This window comes from Haliotis rufescens, unplaced genomic scaffold (assembly GCF_023055435.1).
Source record: "Haliotis rufescens isolate VD_foot unplaced genomic scaffold, xgHalRufe1.0.p SCAF_1, whole genome shotgun sequence".
In the NCBI taxonomy this organism is placed as follows: Eukaryota; Metazoa; Mollusca; class Gastropoda; order Lepetellida; family Haliotidae; genus Haliotis; species Haliotis rufescens.
Window position 1 is genome coordinate 74,465,037 of NW_025963779.1, and position 25,181 is coordinate 74,490,217.

The 25,181-nt window shown below is 43.2% G+C and overlaps 1 protein-coding gene and 3 long non-coding RNA genes across 4 annotated transcripts; 3 read left to right on the forward strand and 1 right to left on the reverse strand.

Moving 5' to 3' along the window:
• Positions 1-10: 10 nt before the first annotated feature.
• Positions 11-4,092, reverse strand: LOC124146781. Its single transcript, XM_046517237.2, has 4 exons — positions 4,043-4,092; positions 2,900-2,957; positions 2,207-2,272; positions 11-283 (listed from the first exon to the last, which is right to left on the reverse strand). Exons 1-4 carry the CDS (start codon positions 4,051-4,053, stop codon positions 11-13), a joined length of 408 nt encoding a protein of 135 aa, XP_046373193.2. The 5' UTR covers positions 4,054-4,092.
• A 1,952-nt stretch (positions 4,093-6,044) lies between these two features.
• LOC124146767 lies at positions 6,045-7,547 on the forward strand. Its single transcript, XR_006862723.2, has 3 exons — positions 6,045-6,188; positions 6,850-6,988; positions 7,458-7,547. It is a non-coding gene; the product is annotated as an uncharacterized LOC124146767 (long non-coding RNA).
• Positions 7,548-12,340: 4,793 nt separating this feature from the next.
• Positions 12,341-15,400, forward strand: LOC124146786. Its single transcript, XR_006862730.2, has 4 exons — positions 12,341-12,570; positions 13,070-14,044; positions 14,637-14,775; positions 15,323-15,400. It is a non-coding gene; the product is annotated as an uncharacterized LOC124146786 (long non-coding RNA).
• Positions 15,401-21,045: 5,645 nt separating this feature from the next.
• LOC124146784 lies at positions 21,046-22,788 on the forward strand. The gene is made up of 3 exons (XR_006862728.2): positions 21,046-21,187; positions 21,871-22,009; positions 22,695-22,788. It is a non-coding gene; the product is annotated as an uncharacterized LOC124146784 (long non-coding RNA).
• The last annotated feature ends 2,393 nt before the right edge of the window (positions 22,789-25,181 follow it).

Below are 25,181 nucleotides of genomic sequence, written 5' to 3' on the forward strand. Positions count from 1 at the left end.
GGGATTTCTTTCACTGGAGCTGCTGGCTGACATTTGCCTGTGGAAGTTCACTTACCGAACATGGAGGCAAAGGTTTGGTCAGTACCTTGGTGTGATATACCACTTCCATTCGTGGTAGGATGAGATGGTGATGTGACTGATAACTTACCGAACTTGGAGGCAAAGGTTTGGTCACTTCCTTGGTGTGATATACCACTTCAATTTGTGGTAGGATGAGATGGTGATGTGACTGATAACCTTCTAGGGCCCCAGAGGCAGCCTTGGTGGTATTCTCTCCAGGGAGCTGAGAATGATGGAGTGCCCACTGATCCATTAATATTAATGTATTGATGCATATTTTACAATTGGACTATTAGTATTTCTATCAGGGGATAACAGTGTGTGACATTTATTCCCTGAGACTGCCCTGATTGTTTGATGTGCTGATGCCCAGTGATGACTAGACTCCACTGCCACAGACTCATTTGCATTTTAGTGACCAGACTTTTCTCTTCTTCTTTTAACAAACACGCTTATTCTGAAATCAGAAGAGACTGGCCTAATGCAAGCCTTTCGGTGCGCTTTAGATATGATTTTGCATAATTATATACCACTACTACTACTACTACTACTTCTACTACTACTACTACTACTTCTACTACTACTACTACTACTACTACTACTACTACTACTACTACTACTACTACGACATTGAGGTGCTTGGCAATATATCTTTATACATCAAAGTGATCTTATCGCTAGCTCTCTTTTGGGCTTGGATGACAGCGATGATAAAGCCCTACAACCAATGTCAACAAAGGATAAACAGTTTTTGACGTTTTAGGACATTTTCTGAATAAAAGTTAACCATTCTATGACACATGCTTATGTAGAGCCTCATCAAAAATGAAACAGATGAAAACAACATGCAATATCTTGATGGACTGTGCAAAGGCGTATCTATGTATGTCTTTGAACTGTGTAAGATGTGACGAATCGTCAATGGTGCTAGCCTGTGGCAGAGGTACTGTACTGACCACGTGAAACTCTGGGTAGGAGAGGGGTGTGCACAAACTAGGGCTGGGACGGGTAACTCGGGTACTCGGGTCGGGTGGGTCCTGCGTAGGACCCGGGTACAAACAGGACTACCCGGACCCGTGGTTAGTCACGTGATATATTGTTTAATGACAAAAACTCACTATAGCTCAGTGGTTACACTACAAGTCGCTAATGGTCGTATTTCTTTCTGACGATGCACACATTCCTTTTGACTTGTGTATGTTTGAGTAAAGATGATGCTTCAGTCAACTTCAGTGAACGCATGATCTGATTGTTTGATACATGTATCTAAATAGTTTTAGCCAGGGCTGTGGTAAAACAATTACCAATCAGACATTTTGTTCCCAACTCTTTAGACTTGCATTGGGTACCCGGGTAGGATCGGGTAATAGGGGGTTGGATACCCGGGTAGTAAATTTGGACTCGTCCCAGCCCTAGCACAAAGTGATCCACTCAGTGACCTATCACCCTGTTGACAGTTTTCAATATTTGTTGTGAAACTAGTTCCGGTGGTATCTTCAACGGGCGAGTAATAAAGTCCGCCATCTGAACAATCGGCTACCTTCAGTGAAGTTTCTTTTAAGGGTTGACAATTCATACGTTGGTTCTTCATTGCCTCTTTAATGTCACACAAAAGATGGGTTTAACCGACCTCAGTCAGTCACTCACTCAATGCATCAGCTACCACCGCTGTGACCACCCTTGAAGATCCCGGTTAAAATTGGTCTTCAGCAACCCTTGCCTGTCGTAAGAGGCGACCAACGGGATCGGGTGGTCAGACTCGCTGACTTGGTTGAAGCATGTCGTCGTATCCCTATTGCCTGGATCGATGCTCATGATGTCAATCACTGGATTGTCTGGTCCAGACTCGATGATGGACAGACCGCCGTCATATAGCTGGAATATTGCTGAGGGCGGCGTTAAACAAAAAACAAACAAACACTGTCAATGGAACTCCCTGGAGATTCCTGGCAGAACATATAGGATCCTAGCACCACAAGCTGCAAGTAGGAGGATGGAGTAGATGGCAGATTACCAGTCATCGTATGTGTTATCGATTGTTGACCGTTGCTCATGCTGTCACCCACTGGTTTGGCCGACTTAATTATTCCTGTGATACAGCCAGAATAGTGCTGACTGCGACATAAAGTTACTTTCACTCACTTACCGCACTAGGAGGTTGCACTCGCTGGAGACAACAGTGTAATATTCTCATCGCCAAAAACCCCCGGAACTATAGAAACATATGTATGTACGGTTAGAAGAGATGTTTCCAATGTGTACCAAATAATGACAAAACTGACAATCAGTCAAATGTTTCCACAGAGTGTCTTTTTTCTTATCACGATATTGTATACGTGATTTCCAAACTTTACACGCTAATCCTGCACGAGACAAATAGTGCATCTCGAGTCATGGATCGATGACGTCACATGTGATGCATTCATGAGCGTCGAATCACACAACATACCAGTATGTTCGTTTGTGCATCCATCCAATAATATCTCTAGACTATGAATATTTTTTCATCCATTAACCAACATGTATGGCATTCGCGTTTCTTTTGTCGGTAAGTATACTTTGATTGTTTCGAAAACTTTGCGTTGAGCGATAAGTTCTTGTAATCTGAGCAGTGGAAACAGTCAGCTGTTTGTGTCATGATCTGTGCCAAAGTGTGCTAGGTCAAACTGAACCATTGTGAAGCATTGTGGGAACTGGAGTGAATGTCACAACATGTTTGTTTGTTGTTAACTCCGCACTACCGGAGATCCAACTGGTAAGATTTGCACTACATACATGAGAAAGAAGTCCAATTTGAACAGAAGAATATAGACAGAGACTTTCAGGAATGATGACAAACCCTGTTGGCTTGGTAACGCAGTCTCATAATCCTAAACCGATTCCTGGATTCTGCTGCCCTGAAACATTAAAGTATGTCTTCTTCAGAGCTGACCCAGGGGTATGATTTGTTGGTTTGTTTGTTTGTTGTTTATCGCCGCACTCAACAATATTCCAGGTATATGACGGTGGTCTGTAAATAATCGAGTCTGGACCAGACAATCCAGTGACTGACATCATGAGCATCGATCTACGTAGTTGGGATCGATGACATGTATCAACCAAGTCAGCGAGCCTGGTCACAGCATGTCGCAAATCCGTTTCTACCATGGTGGTAGATCCAATTCCAACAGACAATTTGCGATTCTCGCACTGAACAATTGGTTGCTTTATTGTTTAACGCCGCACTCAGCAATATTCCAGCTATATGACGGCGGTCTGTAAATAATCGAGTCTGGACCAGACAATCCGGTGATTGACATCATTAGCATCGATCTACGTAGTTGGGATCGATGACATGTATCAACCAAGTCAGCGAGCCTGGTCACAGCATGTCGCAAATCCGTTTCTACCATGGTGGTAGATCCAATTCCAACAGACGACTCGCGATTCTCGCACTGAACAATTGGTTGCTTTATTGTTTAACGCCGCACTCAGCAATATTCCAGCTATATGACGGCGGTCTGTAAATAATCGAGTCTGGACCAGACAATCCGGTGATTGACATCATGAGCATCGATCTACGTAGTTGGGATCGATGACATGTATCAACGAAGTCAGCGAGCCTGGTCACAGCATGTCGCAAATCCGTTTCTACCATGGTGGTAGATCCAATTCCAACAGACGACTCGCGATTCTCGCACTGAACAATTGGTTGCTTTATTGTTTAACGCCGCACTCAGCAATATTCCAGCTATATGACGGCGGTCTGTAAATAATAGAGTCTGGACCAAACAACCCAGTGATTAATATCATGAGCATCGATCCATGCAATTGGGATCGATGACATGCATCAACCAAGTCAGTGAGCAGGACCACCCGTTCCCGTTAGTCGCCTTTTACGACAAGCAGAGTCACCTTTTACGGCAAGCATACTGAACAATTAATGTTCCAACAAACAGTCATGTCGCAGTCAGAGATAGAAACCGTCGTCTTTGATACTCACATCGTTGGCATGCATCCGATTCTTTTTGCTTTGCTAGTGTTGTTATTCCGGTCACTGCTTACCTGTGTTGTTATTAAGTACTTGTTCTTATTTACCATTTTAGTCAAGTAATGGAGTTTCTGTTACTCTCGAACCGATGTAATAACCTAGTTTCCCTAGGTTCTGAGCGTCCAAAAGATCAGTTGAAACACCCAACAACTATGGCAAAAAAAGGACACTCACTCATTCTTGACTGGACAACATGTCATTTGAGGGTCTTGTAGTCCGGACACTGCTTTACAATAGCATGTGTGAAACAAACTAAACTCTCTGCCAAATCCAAACTAAATCTAAAATATGGAAAAATCGCAGAGGTCTACAAGCACAGATACGGAAACTGGCACCCCCTCCCCCTGCGTTCTCGGGCGATGATGAAGATTCGTGCGTGGAGGACAGCATGTCAGCCATCACGTCATGTACAGGAGTGAGTGAGTGAGTGAGTGAGTAATTTTAACTGTCAATCGATAACCATTTTTACTTCAAGGCCAATGTCGAAAAGCCCGAACAGTATGGTTACTGCGGAAAGGGCAGACCCTGGGCAGTTATCTCAATACAGACAAAGATAGGAGGGATGGGGAGGGGGGAATGAGACAAAGAGTAAACAATATTAATAAGAAAGAAAGAAGAAGTCGACGCGCATACATTTGAGGTGGCCGAACGTTTTCCCAAGCTCCAAATACATTTTTGAGATACAGAGGGTATTACCTCTGTGACTGCATATAAGGAACTAGCAATTTGACCTATTTCACGGAATTCATCTGGTTACTTCCGATACGACCCTAAATCCAAAACTATTTGGTGTAACATCGGGATGTCTTTAGAATATCACGGCGTGTTAGTTTAATGTGGGAGGGTAGCCTAAAGTGATACAGCTCTCAGATGTTTGCCATTAAGTCTTTGGTGAAACCCACGAACACGGGTATGGTGCTGACAAACTAGAAACATAATCGGGTGGAACCAGGATTCGAACCTACGATCTCGTGTTTTCCCAAGCGACGCAACTCTGCACACCGATTTGCGGCGCCTTAAACGATTGGCCAACTATTGCCCCCATCAAGCAAAGGAAACAATGTAGACGAACGCTGTGTCAAACTAACACAAGTTTTGTTACTTTGTTGTTAAACGCCACATTCAGTAATATTCCAGTTATATGACGGCGGTCTGTAAATAATCGTGTCTGAACCAGACAACCTAGGGATACCATTACATGCATCAACCAATTCAGCGAGCCTGACCACCCCATCTTCCCGAGGCAAGAAAGTTAACTGACTATAAAAGTCCAGTTTCCACTAGTCAGTTAACTCCCTTGCCTCGGGAAGATGGACTACCCAATCTCGTCAGTCGCCTCTTAGGACAAGCACAGTCGCCTTAAAGGCAAGCATGGGTTGCTGAAGACCTATTCTACCCGATCCTCACGGGTCAAGTGACGCCAAGTACGGAATGATGGCTCATTTAGGAACGTTCACTTTTATCCAAGCTTCATGGACATGTATATTTAAGAAAATAAGCGATTCACGACGTACACTTGCTAGCTTCAGAACTAGCCACCTCTTCAGAGTTTTAGAGTTCAGACTCCCTCTCTTGACTGTTTATCGTGTGTTCGAATCCCAGATTCGCCTTGATAATGATCCTTGGTTTGTCCCAACCATATCTGTGCTCATGGTTTCAGATCGTAACATATACTTCTGCATAACTGTGGACATTACTACCATATTGAACTGACACGTCGTGTTTCAACTGAAATACTGTCAAAAGCAGCGTACGGGCCATCAGACTCACTCACTCACTCACTCACCCTTGACCGGACTGTCGCATAACTACGGATACTGCTGGACAGCGTCATGTGTTTTTCTATGACAGGTAGCCTCGTGTCTCAGTTGACGTCTAACCCAACCAAAAACAGATGTCTTGTTTTTGATAGAGTGCCAGGGTTCAGACTTGTGTCTCCGTTCTAAAGCACAACTTCTGTTTATCTTGTCGCCATTGCATTTCCGCACGACACCGCGACTATATAAAGTCCACTTGCCGTCCATGACGCTACACCCACAAACAAGCATGAAGTATCTCGCTCTTCTCCTGATCGTCGCCGTCTTCACCCTCAACACTGGTAAGCAGCTCAGGGAAAAGTGAGTGAATGAGTGAGTGAGTTGGGTTTAACGCCGCTTTGAGCAACGTTTCAGATACATCATGGCGTTTCAGCTTAATGTGTGTGTGTGTGTGCGCGCGCGTGTGTGTAGCTGTGTGTGTTGACATGTGAACGTGTGTTATGTGGGTCGGAGTGACTAAAGTCACGCAGATGTTAGACATTTGTCACCTTGTTTAAACCATCGATCACGGTTGTTGTGCTGTCAGTCCAAAGATCAAATCATGGCCAATCTGGGATCCGGACTCGCGATTGTAGAATTCATTCAAAACTAATAATAGCTCGAGCTGATTTGATTTCGGTCTTAACATTTTTGATCGTTTTTGAAAGTTGACACTGACGGTTAACGGTTGCATTTAACAGATGCGATCATCTAAATTACACCAAGGTTCAGTTTGGAAAGACGTTTGAAATAAGCTACTTTCAACCAGTAACAGATTTTCTTTCAACTTTGACATAACTAAAGCATACATCTGAAAAACACTAAAATATAATTGTTTTGTATGAAATCATGTTAAACATTTTCACAAGTGATCGTCAGACTGAGCCCGACTGCACTGATCGGTCATCTTCCCTAATACCACGGCGCCTTTGACTCACTAACTCTTTCACTGAGTATTTGTAGGCGAGGTGAGCGGCCAGCAGTGTGCGGGTGCCTGCAAGAACGAGGCACATGGTGGACACGACTTCTGCATTGCCCAGTGCTCTTCCTGTACACATGGAGCCCATTGTGACCATCACAATGACGTTTGTATCTGTCAACAGTGAGTCTCCTACTGGCATCGTTCTCCTTACTCTCCGTGCACCTGTCACACTCACTATTCCACTCTGTCCGTCTGTCTGTCTGACCGTCACATGTATGTACTGTTATACCCACATGATATTTATCACATGTATGTACTGTTATATCTGCATCATATTTCTCATGTGTATGTACTGTTATAGCTACATCACATGTCCCATGTGTATGTACTGTTATATCACCAGCTGTAGCTGTGACGTAGCCATGAGGGGATATCCATTAACTGTTTTAGAGAAGGTCATGGATGACAGTTTCTCGAACACCTAGTGTCTTCACTGATTTGCAGCGATCTACTCATATAAGTTTACCTTTGGAATCTGTTAAAGCAGAAAATCGAGACTGATTATTCTCTGGCGTTGGCGTTGTATAAATGTCGTATTTGTGACGTAGACACTGAGGATACCCACTAACTGTTTTTGTTGTTATTTCAGCGCATAGGAATGATCTCCTGGGAATGGTTTGGTCTGTCAGCCAAATGCAGGTCAAATACAGCAAATACTTTAATAAACAACATTTTGTTATATATTTTGTTGTTTTGACTTCAACAAAGCGTGCATTCCTCACTTACTGATACAGCCTCACGTGGAGGTTATCAACCAGGTGTGCATCTTGAGGACGTGAACGAGGAACACGTGCTGTCCAATTGTACAATGGACACGTAAGGAATTAACACGTCACTCTCGTCATTTATCAGTATATGTGGTTGGAGAGTATAGCGACGTACATGCACATATATATATTTATCATATAACGGGTAGGTTTCTCGGCAGGATAAAGCCAACGGATAAAAACGATATCCGTTGGGGTCATATGCGGATAGAGATGCAAATATCAAAGGTCAAGTAGGGAGTACTTTCACTGTTTATAAACAAACATGGCGTCGCCCTCGTCATTCTGGGATCGAGTCAGAGTTAACCATCGGCAATCTGGATAAACTACAGGGATAATTGCTATCATTATCAAAAGAACAGTCTAAAATCCGTGTCTAGCTGTGACGCAGATAAGGCATTTTATAAGTTTTGGCAACTTTGGAGATATAAATTTCGAAACAATTTTGCGAGGGCACGAGGCCTAGCCAAGCGGGATCAGTAGCCATATCTGTGCTTGTAGACCTCTGCGGCTTGAAACCTTCACCACAAATTAAAATAGTTGGAATTGGCCGAAATATATGTGAATTGTTACCTTGTTTCGTTTGGTCACTGTGTGTACATCTGACTACACTTCTTAACGTTATGACAGGACAGACCGACTGTCAACAAGGTCTGACCGTGGTCGTGACGTCTCAGAGACTAGGGTTAGAGTAGCTTCCCTTTGACAAAGGGCAGTTACTCTAGCGAACAGACCGATGGATTACCGCAAAAGGCAATTAAAAACAATTGTTGTTTTGCGTTTATGTTGCTTCGCCACTGTATAAGAAATAGATTTCATTTGGAACTATATTGGCTACTGTCACTGTCCGACTGACACGTCACTTACCCTCTGACGTAATAAATATTAATGCGCGCATTGCAGGAAAACTCGCAATGTTTCGATTATGTTTGTGAGAGAGGGAAAGCGATTTTTAAGCACAGAACTAAAGAATGACATTATATGATAAAGAGGTTATCACGCTTGTGTGTTTGGGGATGGTAAATATCCTGTATTAGGAATAAACACTATGTATTTAGCTCGCCAAGGCTCGCTAAATACAATGTTTATTCCTAATGCAGGATATTTACCATCCCCAAACACACTCGCGTGATAACCTCTATTTATATATATGTGTGTGTTAGTGTGTGTGTGTGTGTGTGTATATATATATATATATATATATGTGTGTGTGTGTGTGTGTGTGTGTGTGTGTGTGTGTGTGTGTGTGTGTGTGTGTGTGCACGTGTGTGTTTAGCCCCTCAATGCTGAGCGCTAGACAGGGTAACAACAAGTACCATCTTCCAACATGTTTTGGTTTGACGTGGCCGGGGATCGAATCCGGGACGACGGAGGCGGTCTACTGTCACGCTAAAAACATACAGTACAGTGACGTCAACATCATACCATGCTGCCATCCATTATTTCGACAATTATCACAAAGCGGCTGGACAAAGAATTGATCATCAGTGACCTGTTTGTCATACGACACGACTTAATAGATCGGGAGGTCAGGTTTTGTGACTTGGTTGATAACGTGACAACATGTACGTGCCCCGACGACCGTTGCTCATGACATCTATCACTGGACTGTCTGGTCAAGGTTCAATTATTTACAGGTCGCCATATAGCTAGAATATTGCTCAATGCGGCGTTAAGCAACAAAAAACAAACTTTCAGTCATTGTGCTAAATGAATCACTCATAAAACACTGGATAATCGAATATCTATCCCTAATATAATGAAGATATATCACACCAGATAATTGAGGGTCCCATGATATATACTACTCCAAAGACATTAAAGAACATCTGACTCTTTCATATGGCTACAGGGGCGGTCGGGTAGCCTGGTTTTTAAGCGTTCGCTCGTCACGCCGAAGACCCGGGTTCGATTCCCGACATAGGTACAATGTGTGAAGCCCATTTCTGGTGTCCCCCGCCGTGATATTGCTGGAAAATTGCTAAACGCGGCGTAAAATCATACTCACTCATATGGCTAAATATAATATATGATGCCATAACAGAATAACTTTACTAATGTGAAAGAATCTGGTTTTTTAACTGTTTTGTTTTTTAAAACACTGCTGGAATAGTGCTGACTGGGATGTGAAGCAAGTTTCATTCACTGCCCGAGAAGGTTTACAGACGGACATTTTTGACATTCCAAGATAAAAAGTGTGGTACTTTGATTGTTTTGAAAACTTGTGTTGAGAGGTTAGCTCTTGTGAGCTTTGTTAAGCTTTGTGAGCTATTTGTGTCATGATCTGTGGCAAGGTATGCTATCATCCCCTTATGGTAGCCACATTGTAGATGGACTATGGGGGAAATTGTGATGTTGGGGTCGTCAATATCCCAAGTTGGTCGAATGTTTGACAAATCAAAAAGTGTAATTATTCTACTGTGGGACGCGTACCGTGAAACTGTTGCAATTACAATTGGACGTGGGTGTGGCAGGCCTAAAAAATCGAGACTTAGACAAGATCGACGCATTACATTAATAACACAACTACGCAATAGATTCAAACCTGCTTCTGTTACTAACAGAAAATTCTGTACAATAACAGGAAGGTGAATTTCATCATCTACCGTTAAAAACGGCTCTCAGCAGCCCGCCTGTGAAGGGTGTGACCCTTACATCTTACCACAGGCCGCAAAGATTGAGGTGGGCGAGGCAACACCAGGGTAGGCTGGCTTTACACCATGTTTACAGACGAATTAAAGTTTTGCCTCCGATTCTCAGATGGCAGAACATGTTGTTGGCGACACAGGGGCGAGCGGTGTGCCAGGGTAGTAATTCATGATCTGTATGGGAGTGGTAGTGTGTCATGGTGTTAGGGGGTATCACACATGCCAGGCGAACTGATTTGTTCATTGTTGTTGGACATTTGACTGGCCAGCGAAATTTGGCGCCCTGTCCTTGTTCAATTCTCAAGAACTGCAAGATGACAATGCCAGACCACATCGTGCCTAGGTCGTTACCGGTAACCTTGGTGTCGTGCATGTGTCGCCCAACATGGTGGACATGAGTCTCCTAATGGCGATTTGAGGGAGTCTGTCCCAATTCTCTTACAGCGACTGACCAAGTTCAGACAAGTCAAGTCGGCGGCCTGTGACGCTGAGGCGCACGTCTCCCTATCATGTCCCACACGTGTTCAATGAGGAGAAGGTCTGGGGTCATGGTATGGTATTCTATGGATGTTGTCCTGCTGAGGTGAGCATTGGCGATTCGTGCACGATGAGCACGGGCGTTGTCGTCCTGAAAGACAAAATGTCGACCCACACGCCTTGCAAACGGGACAACAAAGGGTGTCAGTATGTTGTCCTGATAGTACCGTCAAGTGACCCTTCCTTGCACAATATGGAGTGGGATTCGCTCAATCACAGTGATGCCACGTCTCACCATAACCGATACACAACCAAATATGTGACGACGTCTCAGGTTGACATTGGTTTGACGTTCATTTCGACGTCGCCTGACACGACCACGCCTATCAAAGAAGTACAAAGTGAATCGGCACTCATCTAAAATCATGACATGTGACCAGCGACGATTACCCCAGTTTCGACGTTGTTTAATTACACCATTTACTTCTGTTGGCAATAGGACGATTTGTAATGGGCGGCACAACATGTTGCCGTTGAGTATGGAGATTCATTTGGGAAATCAATACAACAGCACTTGGCCAATTCAGCTGATCAGAATGCAGGAATTACAATAAACACAACAAAAACGTAATTATGTTCCCGTTAATGTTAATGAGCAATATATAGAATAACCCACTCGAAACATAGAATGAGGGAAATTTTGTCCCTCGTGTTTGTATGAGAGAGTGAGTGAGTTGGGTTTAACGCTGCTTTTAACAGTATTCCAGTTATATCACGGCGTGTCAGCTTAATGTAGGAGGAAAGCCCGAAGTGATGCAGGTCTCAGACGTTTACCACTTCGGTGAAACCCACGAGCACGGGTATGGTGCTGACAAACCTAGAAACATAATTGGGGCGAACCGGGATTTGAACTCACTATCATAGGTTTCTGGCGTGCCCAAAGGGACGCAACTCTGCACAGCGAATCGCGGCGACTTAGCCTGCTGGGCCCCCCGTGCCCCCCGTGTTTGTATGATGTTAATACTGAGCATTTGGCGATCTAATAAGATAGTCTCTAGCCTGTTGAGTAACCCATTCCTTACTCTTGTGGTCACTGTCAATGGAGCTCCCTGGAGATATCTTGCAGAATATATAGGGTCCTATATAGGACATGGTTGATGCTTGTCATCGTATCCCAAGTGCGGCGTTAAACAACAAACAAATACATAAACAAACAAACACTGTCTATGGAACTCCCTGGAAATTCCTGACAGAATATATAGTGTCCTAGTACTACATGCTGCAGTAAGAGGATGGAGTTGTAACAATGTGTGACTTGTCAGACTACCTGTCATCGACTGTGTTATCTATTGTGGGTCGTTGTTTATACTGTCACCCACCGACTTAATTATTCCTACATAGAGCAACATTCACTCACATATTGCACAAGGAGGTTGCACACGCTAGAGAACAGTGAAATACTTTGTGTAGATGGATAATATCTTCAGGGCTGTGCTGAGGGAACAGCCAGCTGTTGGCGTCATGATCTGTGCCAAGATATGGTAGGTCAAACGCGGAGCATTGTATGAGTGGAATATACATTCTAGATTCGTATATCTTTTGTTCACTAATATTCTTCTTTGTAGGATTAGAAGAAAAAGATTGTATAATTTGTTGATCTGTTTAAGGTTTGAGCTTTGTGGTAGCAGTGAGTTTGTGAATGTCGTACCCAGTATGTGAGGTGGATCATGTACATATCATCCTAGTACAGTACAGTAGCCACATTCAAGATTGAGATAAAGAGGATCTGGGTTCCGGACAGTTGTTACAGGTGGGTTCAGTTATTTAAGGATTGTCTGTGTATTATTGTACTGTGAACAGGCAACACACCCTTATAAGCAAACTTAAGTCTCTACCGACAACCACATGCCCTGGACATCTTGTGTAAAAGTCTCCAATTGTTAGGTGTGGAAACAATTTAAACAAGCAAACTGAAAACCTACATTATTTTACTCAACGCTATGTCAGAGATGATGTTCTTGCATTCGTGCCTCAGAGAAATTCCGTCCAAAAGTCAACGGTTCGCCTATTGGTGTAGGTCCACTCTATGTAGAAAACTCGCGATTCTGCGACTTAACAATTTACGTTTCAACTAACAGTCATGTTGCATTCACAGAAAGAAATCAGCATCATCTTTGATCCTTACATCGTTTATATTCATCCGATCCTCAACATACACTATACTACCAGACTGGAACTCAGAAACCCCTCGTGTCGGTTATTGCTTACCTGTATTGTTGTTAAGTACTTTTTTTTATTTAACGTTTTAGTCAATCGGAAATCGAGTTACGGTTACTCTCGAATCGATGTTACATGGAAGGAAAGCCTAGAGGGATGCAGGTCTCAGATGTTTACCACCTACGTGAAACCCACGAACATGAATGAGTATGGTGCTGACAAACCTAGAAATCAGGGCTAACCAGGATTGGAACTGACGATCAGATTTCAGGTGTGCCGTCGGGACGCAACACTGCACAGCAAATTGCGGCGCCTTAGACGATTGGGCAACCCCTGCCCCATCAAGTAAAGGAAACAACGTAGAAACAATCGTACAAGTACGTGATGATTAAGAAACGTTCACTTTTATACTAAAGCTTCCCAATCTACATGGGCATGTATATTTAAGAACATAAGCGATTCACGCCGTACACTTATTTGCTTCAGAACTAGCCAGCTCTTCCTCAGATTCTTGCATCCCTCTCTTGACTGTTTATCGTTGGGTCGAATCCCAGATTCGCCTTGATAATGATCTTTGGTTTGTCTCAACCATATCTGTGCTCATGGTTTCAGGTTGTAAACATATACACCTGCATAACTGTGGACATTGCTACCGCATTGAACTGACACGTCGTGTTTCACCCGAAATACTGTCAAAAGCAGCGTAAAGACCATCTCACTCACTCACTCTCACTTGACCGGACTGTAACACTCCCACCTTGTCCTCTGGTCATTGTTAACTACGAACACTGCTGTACAGCGTCATGTGTTTTTCTATGACAGCTGGCCTCGTATTTCAGTTGACGTCTAACTCCAAAAAACAGATGTCTTGTTCTTGATAGAGTGCCAAGGTTCAGACTTGTGTCTCCGTTCTAAAGCACAACTTCTGTTTATCTTGTCGCCATTGGATTCCCGCACAACACCAAGACTATATAAAGTCCACTTGGCGTCGATGACGCTACACCAACAAACAAGCATGAAGTATCTCGCTCTTCTCCTGATCGTCGCCGTCTTCACCCTCAACACTGGTAAGCAGCTCAGGGAAAAGTGAGGAAGAGAGTGAGTGAGTTGGGTTTAACGCCGCTTTGAGCAGTGGTTCAAATACAGCATGGCGTGTCAGTGTAATGCGAGTATGTTATTGGAGTTGGGGTGACTAAAGTGACGCAGATGTTAGAAAATGTCACTTTGTTTGCCATACGATAACGCTTGTTGTGCTGACAGTCCAAAGATCAAAATCATGGCGAATCTGGGATCCTGACTCACGATCAAGGGACGGAACCCTGCATCCGTGCCATTATCTCATTGAATAACCACTCAGGCAAGGTCAAGGTTTGATAACCTTCTTTTTAGTAGAATTCATTCAAAACTAATGCAAGCTTGAACTGATTCGGTTCAAATTGGAAAGACGTTTGAAATAAGCAACAACTTTGACATAATTAAAGCATATATCTGAGAAAAAAACCCACTAAAATAAAATTGTTTTGGTATGAAATCATGTTAACATTTTCACATGTGGTCTGCCTCATTGGTCGTCAAACTGAGCCCGACTGCACTAATCTGTCATCTTCCCTAGAAAAACGGCGCCTTTGACTCACTAACTCTTTCACTGAGTATTTGTAGGCGAGGTGAGCGGCCAGCAGTGTGCGGGTGCCTGCAAGAACGAGGCACATGGTGGACACGACTTCTGCATTGCCCAGTGTGCTTCCTGTACACATGGAGCCCATTGTGACCATCACAATGACGTTTGTATCTGTCAACAGTGAGTCTCCTACCGGCCACGCTCTCCTTACTCTCCGTATACGTGTCACACTCACTATTCCACTCTGTCCGTCTGTCTGTCTCACCGTCTTCTGTCTCCCCTTTCCCCCCTGACAACTCTTGCTTTCTCCTTCTCCCTCTCTCTAAATTCCCCCTCTCACCATCCCCTATGCAGTTATACCAACCTGGTATTTATCATATGCATGAACTGTCCACTATATGTGTACTGTTATATCTACAACATATTCCCCGTGTGTATGTACTGATATATCTACAAGACACCTGCTGTATTTTTGACGTAAACATGAAGGGATATCCACTACCTGAGTTAGAGAAGGACATGCTTGACATTTACTCGAACACCTGGTGTCTTCCCTGGTTTGCAGTGATCTTGCCTACTACACCTGATAGAATCTGTTAGAAAATAATAGAATCTGAAGAAAATCGAGAGTGATTATTCCCTGGCGTTCACGTTAACTTTACATTTGTTGTATTTGTGACATAGACAATGAGGATACCCACTAACTGTTTTTGTTCTGTTATTTCAGTGCTTAGGAATAATCTCCTGGATATGGTTTGGTCTGTCTTCAAAAGCAGGAAATACTTTAATAAACAATATTTTTAAATATCTTTTGTTGTTTTGACTTCAACAAAGAGTGCATTCCTCAGTTACTGATACAGCCTCACGTGGAGGTTATCAACCAGTTGTGCATCTCCTTGAGGACGACGTGGACTTTTTGAGGACGTAAACGTCGGGGGTGTGGTTGGTGGCGTCAATATCCCAAGTTTGTGGAATGTTTGGCTTTTCAAAAAGGGGAATTTTTCGGCATCCGGACACAACTGTGAAACTGGTAGGTTGCAACTGCAATGGGACCTGGGAGTGGCAGGCCGAAGAAATCAAGACTTAGACAAGATCCACTCATTACATTAATAACATTAACAAGCAATAGATTCAAATCTGCTCCTGTTACCAAAATAACATTTCGTACAATAACAGGAAGGTGAATCACAGGCCGCCTGAAAACAAGGCGTCCTGTGAAAAGTGTGACCCCAACATGTTACCATAGCCGGGGTTGACTAGGCAAATCTGGGGACGGTTTGCGTTGCACCATGTTTACAAACAGAACATGTTGGCGACACAGCAGCGAGCCGTATGGCAGAGCAACAGCTCTTGATCATGATCTGTATGGGGGCAGTGGTGACACGATATGGGGCGGTATCACACATGCCAGGCGAACTGATTTGCTTATTGTGAATGGACATTTGACTAGCCAGCGAGTTGTTGAGGTGATTTGCCGTCCTGCCCTTGTTCCATTCGCGAGAACTGCAAGATGAAAATGCCAGACCACATCGTGCCCAGATCGTCACCGATTATCTCCGACGAGGAGGCATACAGACAGCACCCGCCCCCAGCATGAAGTAACTCTTCAGGCGGAATTGAGGGCAATACCAAGTGCAACCATGCGCAAGTTAATCAAGATGTCGTGCATGTGTCGCCCAACATGATGGACACACCAGATATTGATCTACACGCTCGAAATTAATGTTACAGACATCGATCGTCATTACATCTTCTCTATTATTTCATTTAATTCTATTTTTTGTCCGTAGTTGTTTACTCTTCAAAAATAGTTGGGGATAAATAACTTAAAATTTCCAAAACTGTAAGAGATGTCAGTTTCCAGTAATAATTGTATGATATTAATGAACGAATTGGGAACACCGGCAGTGAAGTATGACAGTAGATGTTATGTCCGCCAACGATCTTGAAGGATGATAGTGGTAAGGATTTGGCCACAATTTGGAAACAATGATTCACCCGACCTGGCATACTGCGTATGAGTCTCCTAATGAGGAAGTCTGTCCCACCCCTAATACAGCGCCTGGCCAAATTCAGACAACGTTGTCGTCGGTCTATGACGTTGACGCTCATGTCTCCCTATCATGTCCCACACGTGTTCAATGAGGAGAAGGTCTGGGGTCATGGCATGGTATTCTATGGATGTTGTCCTGCCGGAGGTGAGTTTTGGCGATTCGTGCACCTTTAGCACGGGCGTTGTCGTCCTGAAAGACAAAACGTCGACCCACACGCCTTGCAAACGGGACAACAAAGGATGTCAGTATGTTGTCCTTATTGTACCGTCCAGTGACCCTTCCTTGCACAATATGGAGTGTGATTTGTTCAATCACAGTGATGCCAAGCCTCACCATAACCGATTCACAACCAAATCTGTCATGACGTCTCAGGTTGACATTGGCTCGACGTTCATTTCGACGTCGCCAGACATGACCACGCTTATCAAGGAAGTGCAAATGAATCGGGACTGATCTGAAAGCATGACATGTGACCAGCGACGATTACCCCAGTTTCGACGTTGTCTACAACATTTACTTCTGTTGGCAATAGGACGATTTTTTGCCGTTGAGCATTTAGATTCATTGAGAAATGAATACAACAACACGTGTGGGTCCTAGTACTACATGCTGCATATAGAAGGATGGAGCTGTAACAATGTGTGACTTGTCAGATTATATGTCATCTATTGTTAATTGTTGTTCATGTTCTCACCCATCGGTTTGGCTGACTTAATTATTCCTGTGATACAGCTAGAATCGACCTGACTAGGACATAAAACAACATTCCGTTACTTACTGCACAAGGAGGTTGCACGCGCTAGAGAACAGTGTACTACTTTGTGTAGAGGGATAACATCTTGATCTGTGCCAAGGTATGGTAGGTCACATACGAAGCATTGTATGAATGGAATACACATACTAGGTTCGTAAAATAAAGCATATATCTTTTGTCCACTAAAAGTCTGCTATGTAGGGTTAGAAATAAAATTTGTACAATTTGTTGATCTGTTTAAGGCTGGAGCTTTGGGGTAGCAGTATAGGAGTTTGTGAATGTCGTACACAGTATGTTAGGCGGATATAAACATCATGTACATATCATCCTGGTACAGTAGCCACATTACAAATTCACAATTGGGATAAAGAGAATCTTGGTTCAAGGCAATTGTTACAGGGGGGTTTAGTTATTTAAGGATTGACTGTGTATTTTTTTCGGTTGATTGAGGTATGAATCGAAAAACCGATGTGCAAACTGTATGAATCCGCGTAGCGATGCTTATTATTAAGTTCGACAACGTAAAACATGTTTTATCTACAAGAGTTTAACCAAAAAACAGTTGTATGTATCAAAACAGACAAAATTGACAGATTGATGAAACTCCAGGTGTAGGAATACATACTGTGGCGTGACATGAATCAGGTGATTGTTTAATTTATGCACAAAACTTGACACGCCTACACAGGCAGTAGCCAATCAACGGAGAGTAGGATCAAAACAATGTTCATTGGACCTGTCAATTAAGGCAAGAGGCGAAAAGAACTGCAACAGTCAGACTGTAACGAACCGGAAGAAATATGCCCAGGAGAAGGCGGCTGTTTCAAATAACATGGTCAGTTACCGCCAAATTCAAACATTACTTCCCTGATTACGGTAAAATACAGTTTGAAAAATGCTAGTTAGAAAAGAAAACCGGAAGACATGAAAGTTGAACCGAGGCGAGCGGGAAAAAATCAGGCGAGCGAGCCTGCACACTTGCTGTTTCATTCATTCTCGGCCTTCGGTTTCAAAGGGTTGTTTGGACAATGAATATGCATGAAAGTCGCTAAATGTCATGTGCATGACGATACACGTGAGCAGAAAGGGAATTCCCTTGACTGTAATATTGTCATTCCCTGACATTCCGCAGTAATAAAAGTAGTGCGCCTCGGTGGGCGTGGCTTAATTTTGTACATTCATTGGGAAATGAATGCAATAACGCGTGACCAATTTAGCTAATCAGAATGCAGGAATTTCAATGAACACAATGAAAATATAATTATTAGACTGTGAATAGGCACCAGACCGTTATAAGTAAACTGAAGTCTCTCCTGACAACGGCATGGCCTGCACATATTGTGTAAAAGTCTCAAATTGTTAAGTGTGAAAACACTTTGAACCAGCAAACTAAACAGCTACATTATTTCAATGAACGCTGTGTCAGAGATGAATTACTTGCATTCGTGTCTCAGAAAGAACTCCGTCTAAAAGTCAACGGTTCGCCCATGTGTGTAAGTCCTCCCAGATTGAAAACTCGCGATTCTCCAACTTAACAATTTACGTTTCAACTAATAGTCATGTCGCATTCAGAGAAAGAAATCAACTCATCTTTGATCCTCACATCGTAAAAAATGCATCCGACCCTCAACATACACTTTTCTACCAGAGTGGAACTCAGAAACCCCGAAACCGCAATCCTCGTTTCGGTCATTGCTTAATAGCGTTGTTATTTATAACTTTTCCTTATTTAATGTTTTAGTCAGTCGGAAATCGAGACAAGGTTAATCTCATATCGATGTTGTAAATTTCTAACACTCTCTGGGTTCTGGGCGTCTAACCGATCTATTAAAAAACACCCAAGAACTGTCACGTGGCTGCTTATATCGATTTGTGACTCTTCCTCATCTATAACTTTCACTGAATGTCATCACTGCCAATACAATTTACAATTGGGCAATGTCTGGAAGTTTCTGTCTCCATATTCTTTTTATTCCTTTCAGTTGCTTATTACTTGTCAAAGGAAAGCTACTCTAGACAGTGAGATGTCATGTTTGTTGGCGCAACGTTACAATATGCACTTAGATGTCAAACACAGCCACAAAATGAAACAAAGTACAATGTCAGCTATATGTCGGTCAAATCCCAACTGTTTTAAATTTGGAAAAGTGGCCCCAAGCCGCAAGTCTACAAGCAGAGATATGAATACACACCCTTAACGTCCTCGGGCACTGATGATGAGGAACCGTGGGCGGAGAACAGCATTCAGCCATTGCATGATGTAAACGAGTGAGTGAGTGAGTGAGTTGGGTTTAACGCCTCTTTGAATTGTTACAGTATTCCAGTTATATCATCTGCACGCCCAAACCGGATTCATACGTAATTTCTGACCCTAAAGAATAAGGGACTGGTCACGTGACCCCTTTTGGAAACCACACCATGTGTTATAGATATATGGAAAGCTCTTTGAAATGTGCATTAGACAGTTTTACTAAAAGACATCAAAACCACAAAAAATAATGACTTTATAGCAATTGAAGTTATTAAAAAGCGGGGACTTTTAATTGTCTATCAGCAAGCCCTTATACTTCAAGACCAATATAGAATACCCCTAACAGTGTGGCGTCTGCGGAAAGAGCAGACCCTGGGCTGTAATCTCAAAACAGACACAGGAAGGAGAGGGGGAAAAGGAGACAAAAGAGTCAACATAAGAAAGAAAGAACTCCACTTGCATATATATAAGTGTATGCAGGACGTTTCCCCAAGTTCCAAATACAACTTTGAGATATTTTACCTCTCTGACTGCATACCAGAAACTACTCAGTTGACCTATTTCAAGGATTCATCTGGGTACTTCCGACACGATCCTAATTCCAAAACATATTTGTTGTAACGTCCGGCTGTCCTGAGGATATAACATCGTGTGAGTTCAGTGTGAAAGGAAAGCCCAAAGTGATGCAGGTCTCAGATGTTTACCACTTACATGAAACCCATGAACATGAATGTGTATGGTGCTGACAAACCTAGACATCCGGGCTAACAAGGATTGGAACTAACGATCAGGTTTCTGGTGTACCGTCGGGACGCAACGGTAGGCCAAAATCGTTCAAGTGCGTGATGATTAAGACACGTTCACTTTTACACTATAGCTTTCCAATCTACCTGAACATGTATATCAAAGAACATAAGCGATTCACGCCAAACACTTGCCAACTTCAGAACTAGCCACCTCTTCAGAGTTTTAGATTTCAGACTCCCTCTCTTGACTGTTTATCGTGGGTTCGAATCCCAGATTCGCCTTGATAATGATCTTTGGTTTGTCCCAACCATATCTGTGCTCATGGTTTCAGGTCGGAAACATATACTACTGCATACCTGTGGACATTACTACCATATTGAACTGACACGTCGTGTTTTAACTGAAACACTTTCAAAAGCAGCGTAAAGACCATCTCACTCACTCATTCACCCTTGACCGGACTGTAACACTCCCATCTTGTCCGCTGGCCTTTGTTAACTACGAACACTGCTGTACAGCGTCATGTGTTTTTCTATGACAGGTAGCCTCGTATTTCAGTTGACGTCCAACTCCAAAAACCAGATGTCTTGTTCTTGATAGAGTGCCAAGGTTCAGACTTGTGTCTCCGTTCTAAAGCACAACTTCTGTTTATCTTGCCGCCATTGCATTCCCACACGACACCGCGACTATATAAAGTGCACTTGCCGTCCATGACGCTACACCCACAAACAAGCATGAAGTTTCTCGCTCTTCTCCTGATCGTCGCCGTCTTCACCCTCAACACTGGTAAGCAGCTCAGGGAAAAGTGAGTGAGTGAGTGAGTGAGTTGGGTTTAACGCCGCTTTAAGCAACGTTTCACATACATCATGGCGTTTCAGCTTAATGTGTGTGTGTGTGTGTGTGTGTGTGTGTGCGCGCGCGAGCGTGTGTAGCTGTGTGTGTTGACATGTGAACGTGTGTTATGTGGGTCGGAGTGACTAAAGTCACGCAGATGTTAGACATTTGTTACCTTCAAGTTGTTTAAACCCTCGATCACGGTTGTTGTGCTGTCAGTCCAAAGATCAAATCATGGCCAATCTGGGATCCGGACTCGCAATTGTAGAATTCATTCAAAACTAATGGAAGCTCGAGCTGATTTGATTTCGGTCTTAACATTTTTGATCGTTTTTGAAAGTTGACACTGACGGTTAACGGTTGCATTTAACAGATGCGATCATCTTAATTACACCAAGGTTCAGTTTGGAAAGACGTTTGAAATAAGCTACTTTCAACCAGTAACAGCTTTTCTTTTAACTTTGACATAACTAAAGCATACATCTTAAAAACACTAAAATATAATTGTTTTGTATGAAATCATGTTAAACATTTTCACAAGTGGTCGTGAGACTGAGCCTGACTGCACTGATCGGTCATCTTCCCTAATACCACGGCGCCTTTGACTCACTAACTCTTTCACTGACTATTTGTAGGCGAGGTGAGCGGCCAGCAGTGTGCGGGTGCCTGCAAGAACGAGGCACATGGTGGACACGACTTCTGCATTGCCCAGTGCTCTTCCTGTACACATGGAGCCCATTGTGACCATCACAATGACGTTTGTATCTGTCAACAGTGAGTCTCCTACTGGCATCGTTCTCCTTACTCTCCGTACACCTGTCACACTATTCCCTTCTGTCCGTCTGTCTGATCGTCTTTCTCTCTTCACTTCTACCCCTCTGACAACTCTCTCCGCGCTATGGACTGTTATACCCACATGGTATTTATCACATGTGTGTACTGTTATATCTTCATCATATTTTTCATGAGTATGTACTGTAATATCACCAGCTGTATGCGTGACATATCCATGAGGGGATATCCATCAACTGTTTTAGAGTGAGTGAGTGAGTTGGGTTTTACGCCGCTTTTAACAGTATTCCAGTTATATTACGGCGTGTCAGCTTAATGTGGGAGGAAAGCCCGAGGTGATGCAGGTCTCAGACGTTTACCATTTCGGTGGAACTCACGAGCACGGGTATGGTGCTGACAAACCTAGAAACATAATCGGGGCGAACCGGGATTCGAACCCACAATCATAGGTTTCTGGCGTGCCCAAGGGACGCAACCCTGCACAGCGAATCGCGGCGCCTTAGACGACTGGGCCACCCGTGCCCCAAACAGTTTTAGAGAAGGACATGGATGACAGTTTCTCGAACACCTGTTGTCTTCACTGATTTTTAGTGATCTTCTGATATGATTTTACCTGTTACACCACACAGGGTCTGTATCCCACTAACTGTTTTTGTTGTTATTTCAGCGCATAGGAATGATCTCCTGGGAATGGTTTGGTCTGTCAGCCAAATGCAGGTCAAATACAGCAAATACTTTAATAAACAACATTTTTAAATATATTTTGTTGTTTTGACTTCAACAAAGCGTGCATTCCTCACTTACTGATACAGCCTCACGTGGAGGTTATCAACCAGGTGTGCATCTTGAGGACGTGAACGAGGAACACGTGCTGTGCAATTGTTCAATGGACACGTAAGGAATTATCACGTCACTCTTATCATTAATCAGTATATGTGGTTGGAGAGTATAGCGACGTATATATATATATATATATATATGTGTGTGTGTGTGTGTGTGTGTGTGTGTGTGTGTGTGTGTGTGTGTGTGTGTGTGTGTGTACTAGTCCGGACTAATGCCGATTTTATTGTGCTAGCCCACTGAGATACCACGCCGCAGTTTAACAGGGACACTCCACCCAGACACAGTATACTGTCTCCGAGCCGTCCAGTCCTTATTTTAGCCCCTTAATGATGAGCGCCAGGCAGGGTAACATCAAGTACCATCTTTTAACGTCTTTTGATATGACGCGGCCGGGGATCGAGCTCCGCGTTGACGCTTTACGACTAGACCACGGAGGCAGTCTACTGTCACGTGAAAATCATACAGTACAGTGACGTCACATCATACCATGCTGCCACCCATTATTTCGACAATTATCACAAAGTGGTTGGACAAAGAATTGATCATCAGTGACCTGTTTGTCACACGAGGATTAGGCTCAGTGACTTGGATGATAACGTGAAACATGTACGTGCCCCGACGATTGTTGCCCATGACATCTATCACTGGATTGTCTGGTCCAGGTTCGATTATTTACAGTTCGTCATGTAGCCAGAATATTGCTCAAAGTGGCGTTAGGCAACAAACAAACAAACAAACCTCTAATCATTGTGCTTAAAGAATTACTCAGCTGAATATTACTTCTTTCATATGATATTAGAAACAGGGGGCACGGGTGTCCCAGTCGTCTAAGGCGCGCGATTCGCTGTGCAGAGTTGCGTCCCTTGGGCACGCCAGATACCTATGATTGTGGGTTCGAATCCCGGTTCGCCCCGATTATGTTTCTAGGTTTGTCAGCACCATACCCGTGCTCGTGGGTTTCACCGAAGTTGTAAACGTCTGAGACCTGCATCACTTCGGGCTTTCCTCCCACATTAAGCTGACACGCCGCGATATAACTGGAATACTGTTAAAAGCGGCGTTAAACCAAACTCACTCACTCACTGATATTAGCATCATAGTTTATCCCAACCAATCCGAGACTGTTTTATCTCGCAGTTTTACCGACAGCCTCGATTTTCTAAGGAATGATATCTCCATTGGATTATAATCAACATGTGTCGTGATTGAATTGAAATTAAAACACTGGATAATCGAATATCTATCCCTAATATTATGAAGATATATCACACCATATAATTGAGGGAGGCAGTGGCTGGGCACAGGTATTCCCACGCTATATACTACTCAAAAGAAGCTAAAGAACGCCTTAGTATGGCTATAGTTAATATGTCATGGCACGGCTGAATTACTATATTGATATGAAAGAATCAGGTGTTTTTTAACCGTTTTATTTTTAAAAACACAGCTGGAATAGTGCTGACTATGATGTAAGCAAGTTTCATTCACTGCACGAGAAGGTTTACAGACAGGGACTTTTTTTACATTCCAAGATAAAAGTGTGGTACTTTGATAGTTTTGAAAACTTTGCCTTGGGAGATAAGTTTATGTGAGCTGTGTTGAGGGAACAGTCAGCTGTTTGTGTCATGATCTGTGCCTAGGTCTGCTATGTCAAATGTGATGCATTGTGGGAACTGGAGTGGATGTCACAGGTGACGCTCTTTCTAAATCCTTACCAATAAATTACGCATCATAGGCGCGTGGACTATAGCATATTTATATTGTTCACTAATATTCTGCTATATTGGGTAGCAAAATAGGAGTTTGTGAATGTCGTACCCAGTATGTGAGGCAAATACAATTGTAGTACGTAGCCACATTAAACATTGGGGTGTGGATTTTGGGGTTGGGAGCGTCAAAATCCAAAGTTTCCCGAATGTTTGGCAAATGAAAAAGTGTAATTTCTCTACTGTGGATCACGTACCGTGTAACTGGTGTGGTTGCAATTGCAATGGGACCTGGGCGTTGGTTCTAAGAAAACGAGACTTAGACAAGATTGACTTCTTATATTAATTGCTAATTAATAGATTCAAATCTGCTCCTGTTATCAATAGAGAATTCCGTACAATAACGGGAAGGCGAATCCCACTTACCAGCAAGTGTCCAATAGGAGGAAGATCTGGGGGCAAAGCTGGCCATGATATTCTATGGATGTTGTGCTGCTGGATGTGAACATTAACGATTCGTGCACGGTGAACACGGAGTTTGTTGTCCTGAAAGACAAAATGTCAACCAACAAGCCATGCAAACAGGACAACAAAGTGTATCAGTA